At 52.8% G+C, this 13,931-nt stretch overlaps 1 protein-coding gene across 2 annotated transcripts in view; it reads left to right on the top strand.

Moving 5' to 3' along the window:
• The first annotated feature begins 2,973 nt into the window (after positions 1–2,973).
• LLGL1 (LLGL scribble cell polarity complex component 1) overlaps positions 2,974–13,931 on the top strand; it is a 64,766-nt gene continuing 53,808 nt past the window's right edge. The window contains exon 1 of one of the 2 annotated variants that reach the window (XM_024215045.3): positions 2,974–3,163. In XM_024215045.3, coding sequence (XP_024070813.1) covers positions 3,083–3,163 — 81 coding nt within the window. In that variant the 5' untranslated portion in view covers positions 2,974–3,082. Of the gene's footprint in view, positions 3,164–3,848; positions 3,870–13,931 lie in introns of those variants that run through there. The other variant, XM_026650577.2, reaches the window with a different exon arrangement.

Below are 13,931 nucleotides of genomic sequence, written 5' to 3'. Positions count from 1 at the left end.
CAATCCTGCAAAGTGTTAACACCCCCAGCCCCCACTGCCGCCCGTGAAAGCAGGCAGCATCTTGCAGGACCCATCCAGAAGCCTGCAGTTTCACGCATTTAGGGCCTGATCCAAAGGGTCAATGAGTTAGTTTCAAAGGGCTTTGGATCAGGGCTTTATTCCGTGCTTTCCCCCTCCGCTTCCCACACACTGCCTGGAGAAATAGGTCTGTCAAGCGGTGCCAATTTCAGAGAGGTTTGGAAAATCAAATCAAAGCAAACCCACACAAGTGAGCTTCCGCATCTCCCTTTGCAACACACAGAGCAAAACCCTGCGCGGCACGAGGCGGGTGTTGTAAAAGCTGCCTTGGAATGAATCCGGAACCACCATACCAGTCTCTACCCACGCTGTGCCAGCCAGCACTGGTGTAATAGCCCCAACGGTACAAGCAACACCACCCACCCACAGCACCATGGTGACTCGCTTCGGCGTGCCTTTGGGTGTATGACCTGTACTCTGCTGGCTGGTACAAATAGCACTGCTCCTCTTCAGTCCCGCCCCTCGCAGAGCTCAGCTCTGCACTGGTTTGTCAGCAGCGGTATCGCCAACCCCAAATGGTCAGCAATTGCGAGTCAGGCTCACCAAAAAATCCTGAGATTGGCTTTGAAGTCATGAGATTATGTAAAAAGACTAGCTTTGGTGTTCTTTTTATTCGCCTGCAGCTTTTTGAGCCTTTATGGTGCACTGGGGTCACATTCGGATGCTTTCTCCGCAGCCACGAGGGCTAGAATGAAGGCGGAAATCACCACATTTCCACTTGACTCCAGGAGCTGGGGCTTTAGGGAAAACAATAATTATCATGAGACTCATGACAAAAGCCTGAGAGTTGGCAACACTGCTTCTGCAGCATCACGAATGCCCTGCGACGGGCTTCTTTGTCAGTGTGTCTCTGATGAATGCTTCCAATGGGAATGAGATACTTTAAAAGCTGCCACCATGGCCCCCATTTCTAATCTGTACAGGGAGAAGCCTAGAGAAGTTGGGAAAACCAAAGGTTGTTTTGGAGCGCTGTTCATGTGCTTGAAACACAGAAAGAAACACCAGACATCCAGTGCTATATGCATCGGTCTGTACATACGTACCGGAACCCTATGGCCTTGAGTCAGCAAACACTTACTTAAGGAGCAGAGGTTTAAGCATGTGCTTAAATGCTTTGCTGGGCTTGAGCCTCTATGAAGATTAAGCTACAATCCTTCCTTAGTTCTCCCTTCTTCCGCAGCGTTTACAAGCTCAGTAAAATTGCTGCCACCACCCACGACACAAAAAGCACAAACTGCTCCGGACAGAACCAGTGCCGGCACCTCCGGTGCGACTCCGAATAGCTACTGGAGGTGACTGCACAAGAAACTCAGTTTTCTAGCCCTCAAGTAGGGTCACCAACAGTCCCTTATTACAAGGCATGTCCCTTATTGTTTCATCTCTGTACAAGAAGATTGGGAGTTACTGAATGCTGCAAAAAGCGGCAAGTAATACCCTGCCGAATGTAGGCGAGTGCTGCTTAGTATTATGATGATGATGATGATGATGATAACTTAGCCACCATATGAGTGCGACCCTGGCATTTCAGAGCATAGGCCAGAGGTTCTCAACAGGACTCCGGGGGGACAGCGAGCAGGTTTCAGGGGGTCCTCCAAATAAACCAGAAAGCAAGGCCAGCATTAGACTCACCGCAGTCCAGGGCAGAAAGCTGAAGCCCAAGCACCTTAGCTTCGTGGGGCCCCCTGTGGTGTCATCCCAAGCAATTGCCCTGCTCGCAACCCCTTAACTCCGCCTCTGGCTTTTAATCTACTGGATATGCAGAAAAACAGTTGCTGTGGCACTGGTGGGCCACAGAGTTTTTATAGCCTGTTAAGGGGTCTCAGAAAGAAAAAGGTTGAGCAAATCAGGCCTAGACCATCGCAGTCTTCTGCTTAGCATGCTCAGCGTAAGTGACAGAAGAGGAAGCCGTGCTTCAGAGGGAATGACCAGAACTGGGCAATTTTCAAATGATCCATCCCCCGTCACTGTCGGCCAGTCCCAGCTTTTGGCAATCGGAGGTTTAGGAGCACTCAGAGCATGGGTCCCTGACCATCTTGGCTAATGGCCACGGATGGACTGATCTTCCAGGAACTCATCTAATTCTTTTCTGAACCCAGTTACACTTTTGGCCTTCACAACATCCCCTGGCAACGAGTTCCACAGGTTGACGGTACGTTGTGGGAAGAAGGGCTTCCTTACGTTTGTTTTAAACCCGCTGCCTGTTAATTTCAGTGGGAGACCGCTGGTTGTCGTGTTATGTGAAGGGGTAAATAACAGTTCCCTGCTCGTTTTCTCCACCACACCACTCGTGATTTTCCAGCCCTGTGTCATACCCTCCCCACCCCCAGTCGTCTCTTTTCTAAGCCGAACAGTCCCCGTCTTTTGCATCTCCCCTCCTAAGGCAGCTGTGCCTAGGGCAGTCGTGAAAGGATCTGGCCCAAGTGCTTTTATTCTCTTCGCACTCTTTGGGGTGTGTGTGTGTGTGTGTGTGTGTGTGTGTGTGTGTGAGTGTGTGTGTGTGTGTGTGTGTCGGGGATCAGAATCCACTTTCTTTACTGTCCGGCTGCCAAACCTCTTCTCTGGGCAGAGCAGACACTGGCTCAGACAGGGCTGAGAATTCATTGAGGACTTTATAGGGCAGGAGTGTGCCCAGCAGCCCCACTCAGGATCGGGCCCCCCTGGTGGGACGCCAAAGACTTGGCAGAACCGAGGGGGGAGGGGAAAAACTACATCTCCCAGGCACCCCCGCGCCCCGGCGCATGCGCCCAGCAGAGGCCGGACTCGGGAGCCGCGGAACGCTGGCCTTCTTCTCTCCCCCATGGTCGGGTTCGCTTTCCCCCGCGGTCGCTGATTGGCTCGGCCGGACGTCGTTCACCCCCCGCCTCCTGAACGGCCCCTTCCCCTCCCCCCGCCGCCTCCAGGCTGCGGGCTGGCGGCGCGGGGCCGGCCGGGTGCATGGGGCAGGCGAGCCCGCTGCCTGGCTGGCGTGGCAGGGAGCCCGGCGGCGAGCGCCCAGCCCGGCACGATGATGAAGTTTCGGTTCCGGAGGCAGGGGCACGACCCCCAGCGGGAGAAGCTCAAGCTGGATCTCTTCGCCTTCAACAAGGTGGGTGGGCGCGGCGCCCCCCCCGCCCCCCCCCGAGCGGTTCCTGGGGGGCTCGGGGCTGCAGTCCGGGGCGTGGGGGTGCAGGGAGCCCGTGCCGAGCCTGAGCCAGCAGCCCCCCCATCCCCTGCTGTTGGGGGGCGCTCGGGGGGGGCTGCCGGGGCGCGGGGGGGCTGCAGAGGGGTCGGGCTGGCGGGGATCCGAGCGCATTGCACAGCCAGGGCCGGGGCCGGGGGCCGCTTGCCCTGCGCTCCCGCGCCCTCTCCCCCGGCTCGGGCTGAGCCGGGCGCTGTTGTGATGCTGTTGGCTGCATTTGCTCCTCTCTCGGGGCGTTTGTCATCGCTTCACTTTTCCTGCAGGCCGGCGTGGGGGGGGGCCCGGGCTGGAGTTTGTTGCAAGAGCGTTTTTCTTGCAGCGTTGCGGGGCTGCTTGAGACTGGGCAGGGGACGCAACGTGCCTGGTTTTTCCTGTGGGCGCCGCTGAATTTCGGGTGCAGGGAAATCCCACGTCGGTTCCAAAAGCTGAGCCCCCCCCCCTCCCAGTTGTGCATCTCTTCCCCGGGCCATCCATCCCTCCATCCCCCTTGCAGGCGTCAGTCTCTGCATGTGTCTTGCACGCTCAAGCGAAACAATAGGTGTATGTTGGCCGCTCGAGGAATACTCAATCTCCAGCGAGCAGACTTACAGGAAAACAGGCCAGCCTGGTGCGGGTAGGGCTCCGGCTTGAAACAGTTCGTTTTCACTTACTCCTGTCCTCAGACGTGGTCTGGAAACAGGCTCAGGGTTTTTTTTTTTTTTTTGTATGGGAGGAAATGGAGCTGAAAGGTAGATCAGCACCTGAGTTTTATTCTGGTGCAGAGGCTGATAAGTGGCCTGGCTTTTGGCGGTGAAACTCTGCAGCAAGTTCTGATGCATCTCCGCAAAGGGGGCTTTAAAATGCCGAATTCCCTTCTGAGCGGTGTGCTCCCTTCCCCTTTGAAGGGGCAGAGCTGTGTCCCTTTGATTTATAGCCCTTTTCATCCTGGACTTTTGTCTCTTTATTGTGCAGGCTTAATAAGCCTGCTGGGATCTTGACATTAACCTGGTAAGTGACTGGTGGGGGGAATGATACAGAAGAAGACCAGGGATCCCAGGAGGGGGGCGGCGCTCCGTGGACAAATGCGTGCGCTCTCTCCCTGAAAATACTGACATTCTGTTCCTTCCTTTACGGCCAAACGGGACTCCGCGGTCCTTGGCCTCCTGGCCACAAACACATTTTGTCAGGCAGCCAGAAGCGGCCTCGGTAGAAATGCTGTAAATGTGGCTGCACTTTTGCTTTTGCATCTCTCACTGGGTCGCTTTAGGGGCTCCCCATGCTCTCCGATCTGGGAAGTGGAGGGATCCCCTCCCTTGTGCTACACACATCTCCACTTCCGATCGGCACCCCCTCGGCACAGCTGTGTGCTCTGGGTTTTTTTTTATGAAGATAAATAAAATCTTCTCGCTCGGTTGGAGTCCATCCCGAATGAGTGCATCAAAGGTTGATGCTTTTTCAGTCCTGCCACTTGCACACTAGAGGGGAGGGATAGCTCAGTGGTTTGAGCATTGGCCTGCTAAACCCAGCATTGTGAGTTCAATCCTTGAGGGGGTCATTTGGGGATTTAGTTGGGGATTGGCCCTGCTTTGAGCAGGGGGTTGGACTAGATGACCTCCTGAGGTCCCTTCCAACCCTGATATTCTATGAAGGGAGGTCAGTTCCACCTTATCGCTTGTTTAGCTTGGAAGCCAATGTGGCATGATCCTGCTGTAGGAGCCTTACTTGCTTTGTGCAAACATCCGTGCTTGTGGCTTGACAGGCTGTGGGATACTTGCAGGAAGAATGCCTGCTGCTATACTGCCGTGGAGTTGTAGGTCACAACTGGCAGTTCTGACCCGATGACTTTGTCTGGCCGTCTCTTCCCAGCCTTGCTCTGTTCCCTAGTGCTTGTCCTTCGGTGTCTCATGGATTGCAGTAATATTGAAGTAGAGAGCAGGGCCCCACTGTGCAGTCCCGGCCCCAGAGAGCTTGCAGGGCGAGTGGAAAGGGGAAGCCAGCGGAAAGGTGATGACTTGCCCACTGGCCCGCAGCAGGTCAGTGGCTGAGTTGGGGAATAGAACCCAGGACTTGAGTCCCGGTCCGGAGCTCTGTCCACTTCCCATGGGCCTCGGAGCTCTTGTGTGTGTTGTCTGTATGTTTCACAGGACTCCCAGTTGCCCCATAAGGGAGGTAGAGCTGGACCTTAGTGGTGACGATTTTTCCTTGAAAAGCTCATAGTGGGTCTGAAATGGGGATAAAACACCCCTGTCTTGGGGCTTGTCCTGTAGGGTTCTGTAGGGTTGTGGAGGTTTTGCCCACCTTCTCTCGTGGTGTTAATCTGTTCCCAAAGCGAAGCTGGAACTTGCCTAACAAAATATGGGATGTGAGAAAGCAAGCTCTGGGGACCCACAAACCATGAGGTGCCTAAATGGCCAGCCCCCCCCCCCATGCTTGGTGGCCCCACACTTCCCATGTCAGGCTGTGTGGCTGTACTGCTGGCTTAGCACACTAGGGCTGTATGTGAATTTAGGTGGCTTTGGAGAGGTGGCTCAAGAACAGCCTGCTTGGGGAGCCTGAAATTTCTAAAGCCATCCGTGGCTGGGGCTCCTAATCTAACTGGAGACCAGGATTCAAAGGGGTGTAGTGATGCAGACGTCTTCCAAATCAGCCAGCTGTGTGTTTTGGGCTCGGGAATGTTACTAGCACTTGAGTCCTGTAGCCAATTTGTTGGCTGTTCCTGTCTTTGCTAAAGCTCCCTCCTTAATATGTGGGTCTCCCCAGTGGGGCTGGGGACAAAGCCCTGAAGGATTCTGGGTCTTGCGCTACCTTTGATCTGCAGTGGATTTCCCATTGATGTCAGGTAGGAAAAATGAGCTGTGTGTGGAGGCTTTTAAGTCTGCATTTGAAATGTACAGTGACTGTGATCGCATAATCTCCTCCTCTAGTTGTGCTAGGGAATTAGACAGTCTTCCATTAATCTCCTGGGCAGAAAGAATGGACCACTCCCCTAGCAGCTAACTACATTTGATGGGATTGGCACGCAGCTCGGTTCTGGGACATAGCCTGGATAACTCTGGCAACTGGTGGGGTGCCAGGCTCGGAACCTTCCGGTCTCTTCTGCAGCCTGCCAGAAGCCGTTTCCTTTGCTACCTTCACCTCAGCGAGCAGCTGTGCTTTACGATGACTAGCCTGCCCCCAGAGGAGCGAAATGCTGGACGCCCATTGACTTGCAATTGGGTTTTCCATCTGCCTTGAGTGAAGGATCCGGAGGGAGTGGCGGTCGACGGCAGCTCAGGAAAGAGGCAAAGCTCCACTCTGCGTGATGCTCCGGCATGTGGGGATGTCTCTAAATGGCCAGGAGCATGGCTATCAATGAGACCAGCTTAGTTGATCTGGGGTGGGCGTGGCCAGCGTTATAACTGGCAGGCCCGTTGTGCTCCGTGTTCAATATGGGGAGCGTGACCATGAAGCTGAGCGTGGTCTGAACCGATAGTGTCTCCTGTTGTGGTGCTTCATGCTGACAGTTGTGAGCAAATATTGGTTTGATCCATTCCTGTTCGCAGAGGCAGGCTTAATGGTCTGTGTGCCTGGAGCTAGCTATAGAATTCCGATGCCAGCAGGAAGCTAACGGAGACGGTATAGATTCAGATTTCATAACCAGATGCACAATGGCCATCTCTCGTGCACTGGCTGTGGTAGCTCTTGTATTTGCAAGGAATTGGGTTAGATCTGCCAGGGTCTCTGCCAGATCATCGTGATCAAGGATGGAATACTCACTGATTGCTTTAGACGCTGCATTGTCCATGTCAGAAATGGGTCAGCCCAGCCTCTCTGCCTCTGCAGACCTGGGGACAGTTTTGGCTGCAGCTGAAAACCAGTCTGGCCTGGATACCTGTCCCAATTGCACAGCGACCTCCCTAAAGGGTAGCCTCTGCTACAGAAGCCAGGAAATGCTGTGGTTCAAATGCAGGGCAGAGCTGTGTACAAGAAGCTCTGTGGCCAGTGCAGTTGGTCTCTTGGTGTGCTAACTGCCTTCTCGTCCAGGGCCTGATCGCATGAGGTAGGATGTTCTCTCCATCCCAACTGAAGCGTAGGCAAGGGCTCTGTACCTTGCAGGACTGGGATCTGAATTACTCACGTGATGGTCTGTGATGTCCTGAACTTTGATCAGTCTTTGAGGGTACAGACGTCTACTTCACCTGTGCATGGAGCCCCGTTAGTCGCCTCTCCAAGCAGATTAAGCTACAAACCCTAGGGGGTCACTTCATGGTTAGGGTTTTGAACTGGATTAAGGGCTGCGAAATCCTGTCTGAGAGTTACAACCTGCAGATCTGCCCCTCATTCAGGCTGTCTCCTTCCTGAGGCTCCTTGCGAGTTCTGGGCTTAAAAAGGGAAGAAGGGCTGTCAGCGTTCCCAATCGTTCCTCTAGGGGCTGGGCCCAGAGCATTAGAGATAAAGGCCTGGACTGATCAATGCTTGCAGACATCTGCAAAGGAATCCAGATGGCTCCGAGGCCGAGCTTGGGCACCCATCCTAAACCGTTTGGACAATCAGTGAGCTTATATCGTCCCCTCCCGCAGCCCTGACATCAGTTTGTGTTTACAGAACCTTTGTATTCACAGTATCAGAGGGGTAGCCGTGTTAGTCTGAGTCTGTAAAAAGCAACAGAGGGTCCTGTGGCACCTTTGTATTCACAGTAAGGCTGCAGATGGGAATAATTCCAACTCTGGCCCTGGAGCAGCTGCACCAGTGCAGGCAAGGACGGGAACGGGGCTGCACTGGAAGAGTTACGTGAGGTTTACTCTCACTTGGAATTGAGGCAAATGCCAGTGGCTCAGTTGGAGCAAACAACTGTAGCGCAGCGGCCCTGTGTAGTGTGGCCATGTGCCTTGCCCATGCTATAGGCAGGCCTCTGTAATCGGTGACACGGGACCTGATCCTGCAGACGATTCCGGTCATAACGCTTACTGCCTGGCTAGTCTCACGAGGAGCGTTTGCAGGGTTGGGTGTATGATTTTTATCTTTGTGTTAAACCAGATACGTTCAAGGCTGTTACAAGCTGCGGGGGTGGGGGAGCACGGTGCAGTTCTTGCTTTGAGTCCCTAGGCAGTTTTGTCCAGTGCTGGGAGGCCTGGAGAAAGCAAGATTGCTCTGAGGGGCTTTCTGTGGATGCAGGATTTGCATGTGGCTGGGGTCTCTGCACTGCAGCAGGAACTTGTTGAGGAGCGGCTCTGAACTGCCTTCTGCTCCGCTGAGCACTTCGGGGTAGGATCGTCCACCTGACTTCTATTAAGACTCTTCCACCCCCCCCCCCCAGCTTGCCTGAAATCTGATTTGTATCTGCTGTAACCAGGCCCAGAGCTTGAGTTCGAGAAGGCGGCCTCTGCGTGCCAGATACAGCTCTTGGGGATGTCGTCTGGCGTGGCAGGGAAGGAGGGGATGTGTTGTACTATGGGCTTGGGTCATACCGAATAGCTCGTTAAGCTGTCGCTCTGACGAGGAATTTAAAAGCTCTCTGTGGATTTAGTGGCAGAAGGAAGATGTTGGGGAGGGGTAATAGTGGAGGCTTGTAGCAGGATTAATGCGCTAACCTTTCACCCTGGAGACTTGTCAGTTAACAAGTAAAATGCGTTGCCTCTGAATCTGATCCCTAGAGGTCACCAACTCTGTCACTCACTGCATAACTCAGGCAGCCCATGCACGAGACCTGGCACTGGAGTGGCAGATCCCTCTGATAGCCGTTCCACTGGCGCCAACGGCTCCTTGCTGGCACGCTCATACACTATGTCTATGGCTCTCCTCTTCCTCTCACTCACTGTCTCCGAGAAGTGCAGAGTTGTCTGACTACAGGCCTCTTCCAACATCAGCTGGAGGTTGGGGGGTGGGCCCCTGATCAGTGGGGAGAAGAGCATCTCGCGGGCAGTGACAGATCCTGATTCCAGCGGTAGGACCAGTGCTCTTCCCAAATAAGCTGTGTTTCTGCACGGCCCAGTGGCTAAACTCTTTTAGCCTTGTCAAAACACAAGACTTACTCAGTCCCCGCGGGGTGCTTGACAGCTTCCTGAAATCTGTAACTTACTGAGCCAAAGCTCTGGTGAATCTATAGATGCTGAAACCTGGGGAAGGGGGTTGGTGGCACTGGGTGTCTCTCAGTGTTGAGCTCTGGTCAAGTGTAGTATTTTGGCCTCGAGATGAAAACCTTGTCTTTGCTTCTGGGACCTTGAAGTGAAAAAATTCTCTAAGTTATATCTGTTCTTATCAGTGTAATATCTGGGGGGAGTTTGTAGATCCTCTAGTTTGTCATTGATGAGAAGGAGCTCCTCTCCCTCCCATCACACCTATTGATCTGCTTTGGTCCTTCTTGTTGCCCCAGGTCATACTCATGGTCATGAATGACGTAATCTGACTCCCCAGTGTTGTTCCATCACACGGGGATGAGGAGCAAGTGACTTGAGCCCTATAGCTATTTTCTGCTATATTCCTGAAGCTATATTCTGGATGGCTCAAGCAGCAATGGTGCTCCTCTAAAGGAGGGCTGACTATGGGGTACTAGCTCCTGGGCCCTTTTTCCCATTCAATGGCAACAGAATGAAAAGGGTTGGCATGACTCTGAGGTGGCCTCTCATCCTGGGGCACTCGCTAGTCTAGAGAATGGTGCGTGGGTTCTGGAAGAAGGAATGTCTTGAGGATGGAGTGATGGCCACTTGTAAACAGGTGCTTTAAAGGGATCTGTTGTGGATCAGAACTCCTTGTCTCTTCCTCTCCGTTCTGGTTCTGAAAGAGTGTTTAAAAAAAATAAGAACATAAGAACACAATCTCCCTGGTCATTCTATTACAGATTTAAAAGTCACTATCATTGAACAAAAAAACTTCAGAAACAGACTTCAAAGAGAAACAGCAGAACTAAAATTCATTTGCAAATTTAACACCATTAATCTGGGCTTGAATAGGGACTGGGAGTGGCTGGCTCATTACAGAAGCAGCTTTTCCTCTCCTGGAATTGACACCTCCTCATCAATTATTGGGAGTGGACTACATCCACCCTGATTGAATTGGCCCTGTCAACACTGGTTCTCCACTTGCGAAGTAACTCCCTGCTCTCCATGTGTCAGTATATAATACCTGCATCTGTAACTTTCACTCTATGCATCTGAAGAAGTGAGGTTTTTACCCACAAAAGCTTATGCCCAAATAAATGTTAGTCTTTAAGGTGCCACCAGACTTCTTCTTGTTTTTATAAGAACATAAGAATGGCCCTACTGGGTCAGACCAATGGTCCATCTAGCCCAGTATCCTGTCTTCCGACAGTGGCTAATGCCAGATGCCCCAGAGGGAATGAACAGAGCAGGTAATCATCAAGTGATCCATCCCCTGTCGCACATTCCCAGCTTCTGGCAAACAGAGGCTAGGGACACCATTCCTGCCCATCCTGGCTAATAGCCATTGATGGACCTATCCTCCATGAATTTATCTAGTTCATTTTTGAACCCTGTTATGGTCTTGGCCTTCACAACATCCTCTGGCAAGGAGTTCCACAGGTTGACTCTGTGTTGTGTGAAGAAATACTTCCTTTTATTTGTTTTAAACCTGCTGCCTATTAATTTCATTTGGTGACCCCTAGTTCTTGTGTTACGAGAAGTAGTAAACAATACTTTCTTCTTTACTTTCTCTACACCAGTCATGATTTTATAGACCTCAATCATATCTCCCCTTAGCCGTCTCTTTTCCAAGGAGAGAGATGATTGTTCAGGCCAGTTATGGATTTCTGAAGGTCCTTTCTCAAAATAACCCAGCTCCAACGCAGCTAGAAATGAAGTGCCTCATTTTCAAGAAGATGGGTAACTCCTGACCAGAAGAATGCACTGCGTCTTGTCCAAGTAGGGCCTGGTGGTGGCAGTAGCTCTGTGCCAAGATTCTACTTTGTCAGTCGTTGGCTGTAAAAGTGACCACAAAGAACGATTCGAGAACAGATCTAGGAAGAGGAACGCAAACTGTGGAATGCAACCAGACAAGAGGAAATAGTTCTTTCCCTGAAAGGCTTTGTATGAAACCAGACAAGGGGAGTGGGGGAGGCCATGCTAATGACAGCCGTGATGCCTCCACTGATATTTGGTGTAGTTATAATCGGGCTCTCCTTGGATGTCGTGGTGACAAGTATAGTGCGAACCGGATCTGCTTTGAGCAGGATGGGCCCAGGAGCTTTGGTAAGCTGCCTCCAGACTCATCATGGATTGTCCTGATGCTGCGGTATTCTCCAAATGTGTAAAGTGCTCGAATATTCAGCCCTCTGGGTGGTTCTTCCTAAACTCCCTAGAAAGATGCACAAAGTATTGTACCCTTGGTTCAATGTTGCTTCCCCTTAGTGGCTCGATGACCAATTAGAGCAGTGTTTCTCAAAGATGGGTCCGTGGACAGGTGCTGGTCCCTGAGATCTCCCTGACACAGTTTAGGAAGGCAGCAAACCGGTCCCTGGTATCAAAAAGGTTGAGAAAAACGGAACGAGAGGACTGTTTGCAAGCTGGCTGACAGCACGGAAAATCTGACCCTCTGAAAATGACGAATCCCTGGCCAGCCGGGCGGGGACAATCCCAACCGCGTGCTTGGCCTCGACAAATTCTTTATTCATTTGAATGTTCACAGTTCCTCCTGTTGGAAGGCTTCAAAGCATTCTAGCCTCCCCCAGGTGAGGAAACGCCATCGCCACTCAGGTCCACATGCCCTCCTCAGGTCATGTACAGATCTGTGGCAGGGCCAGGAATTTAATCTAGCAGCCCTGTCTCCTGCCTTGATGTCTGAATTCAATACCAGATGCAGCTGCTGTTCCCTCCCTATCATGATTGTTCCTCTGGCTGGAGAGGGGGAGCAGCCATCTGAGTAGCTGCACCTGAACTCCCCTTCCAAATAGGCCGGGCTAGGAATCTGGTGTTTGCAGGAAAATGGGGAAAGAGCTAATTAATTAGCTTCTGTAAGGAATCCTGCAGCTGGAAATGAAGCCACAGGCCCCACCCGCCGACTGCTTCCTGGATTCCTAGTTATCCCAGGACAGTGATTGATCTGATATTCGAGTCATTAAACCAGGGTGAGAAATGCAGCAGGATGGCTGTTAAACAGCCGTGCACCAGCAATACCTAGCTCACTTAATTGGTGTGTGGAAACCCATCCCAAAAGAGACCACCAGTGCAAGGGAAGAGCTCTGAGCAGCTGGAGCGTGAGATAAAAAGAAAGTGTTTGCTGCTGACGGCTCGTAATAAACCAAATCTTCAGCTCCCGGTGGGAAAACCGGGGGAGGCGGTTTGAGAGGTGGGAGCATTGGCTTTTGGGAGCTGGGGGGAACATAAAATGGCAGATGGCTAATGTCAATGTGTGTGTGGTAGGGGGCAAGATACTAATCTGCCGCTCGTTGTAGCTCAAGAGAAACGTAAGGAAGTACTAGATGCATCTGCAGTGTGTCCTGCTTTAGGTTGAAAGGGAAAGGTGGTCTCCTGACCTGGCAGGTTGATCGTCTGGGAATACTCTATGGCAGGTGTGGGCAAACTACGGCGGGTGGGCTGGATCCGGGCCACCAGCTGTTTTAATCTGGCCCTTGAGCTCCCGCTGGGGAGCGGGATCTGGGGCTTGCCCTGCTCTGGCGCTTCTGGGGAGCAGGGTCGGGGGCCACTCTGTGCAGCTTCCGGAAGCAGCGGCATGACCCCGTTCCGGCTCCTACGCGTAGGGGCAGCCAGGGGGCTCCGCTCTGCACGCTGCCCCCACCCCAAGCACCACCCCTGCAGCTCCCATTGGCCGGGAACTGCGGCCACTGGGAGCTGCAGGGGCGGTGCCTGCGGACAGGACAGCGCACAGCGCTGCCTGGCCACGCCTCCGCATAGGAGCCATAGGTGGGAACATGTTGCTACTTCTGGGAGCCGCTTGAGGTAAGCACTGCCTAGAGCCTGAACCCCTGAGCCTCGCCCCACACCCCAATCCCCTGCCCCAGCCCTGATCCCCCTCCCACCCTCCAAACCCCTCGATCCCAGTCCAGAGTACCCTCCTGCACCCCAAACCCCTCAGCCCCACCCCAGAGCCTGCACCCCTAGCCAGAGCCCTCCCCCCCGCACCCCAATCCCAATTTTGTGTGCATTCATGGCCCGCCATGCAACTTCTATACCCAGATGTGGCCATTGAGCCAAAAAGTTTTCCCACGCCTGCTCTATGCAGTGATGTGTCTTAGGGGCTTATATGATCCCCAGTCCCATAATATCTGAGCGCCTTGCAGTCTTTCGTGCATCTGTTCTTGCAGGTAGGGAAATATTAATGACCATTATATAGGTAGTGCACAGACTAAGTGACTTGCCCAAGGTTGCACAGGAAGTCTGTAGCAGAGCAAGGAATTGAACCTGGGTCTCCTGGGGCCTAACCGCTGTGTGCCATTCCCCTCTCGGGGAGTCAGAGGTGAAGCCTCCAGTTACAGAGGGAACTGCATACCCGTTTTATTTCAGCAGTGATATCAAATCCTTTCTGTCCTGTGTGGACTCAGGGGATCCCGTAGCCCTTGATGTAGGAGATTTGTGAATGTTTCCCCTCCATTCACCCCTTACGACTGTGCAGTGTCTTGTCAGGAACAAAGAATTTCCTTGTGCAAAGGACTTGGGAGAGCTGGGTTGAATTCCTAGCGCTCATGCTGACCTATGACCTCGGGCGCTGTTCCCAACCTAGACCGTGGGTGACGCTTCCCCTGTGA

This window comes from Terrapene carolina, unplaced genomic scaffold, assembly GCF_002925995.2.
Source record: "Terrapene carolina triunguis isolate 2854851 unplaced genomic scaffold, T_m_triunguis-2.0 Scaffold93, whole genome shotgun sequence".
NCBI lineage: Eukaryota > Metazoa > Chordata > Testudines > Emydidae > Terrapene > Terrapene triunguis.
The sequence above is the reverse complement of the archived record's forward strand: the minus strand, read 5'-3'. Positions and strand labels throughout refer to the sequence as shown.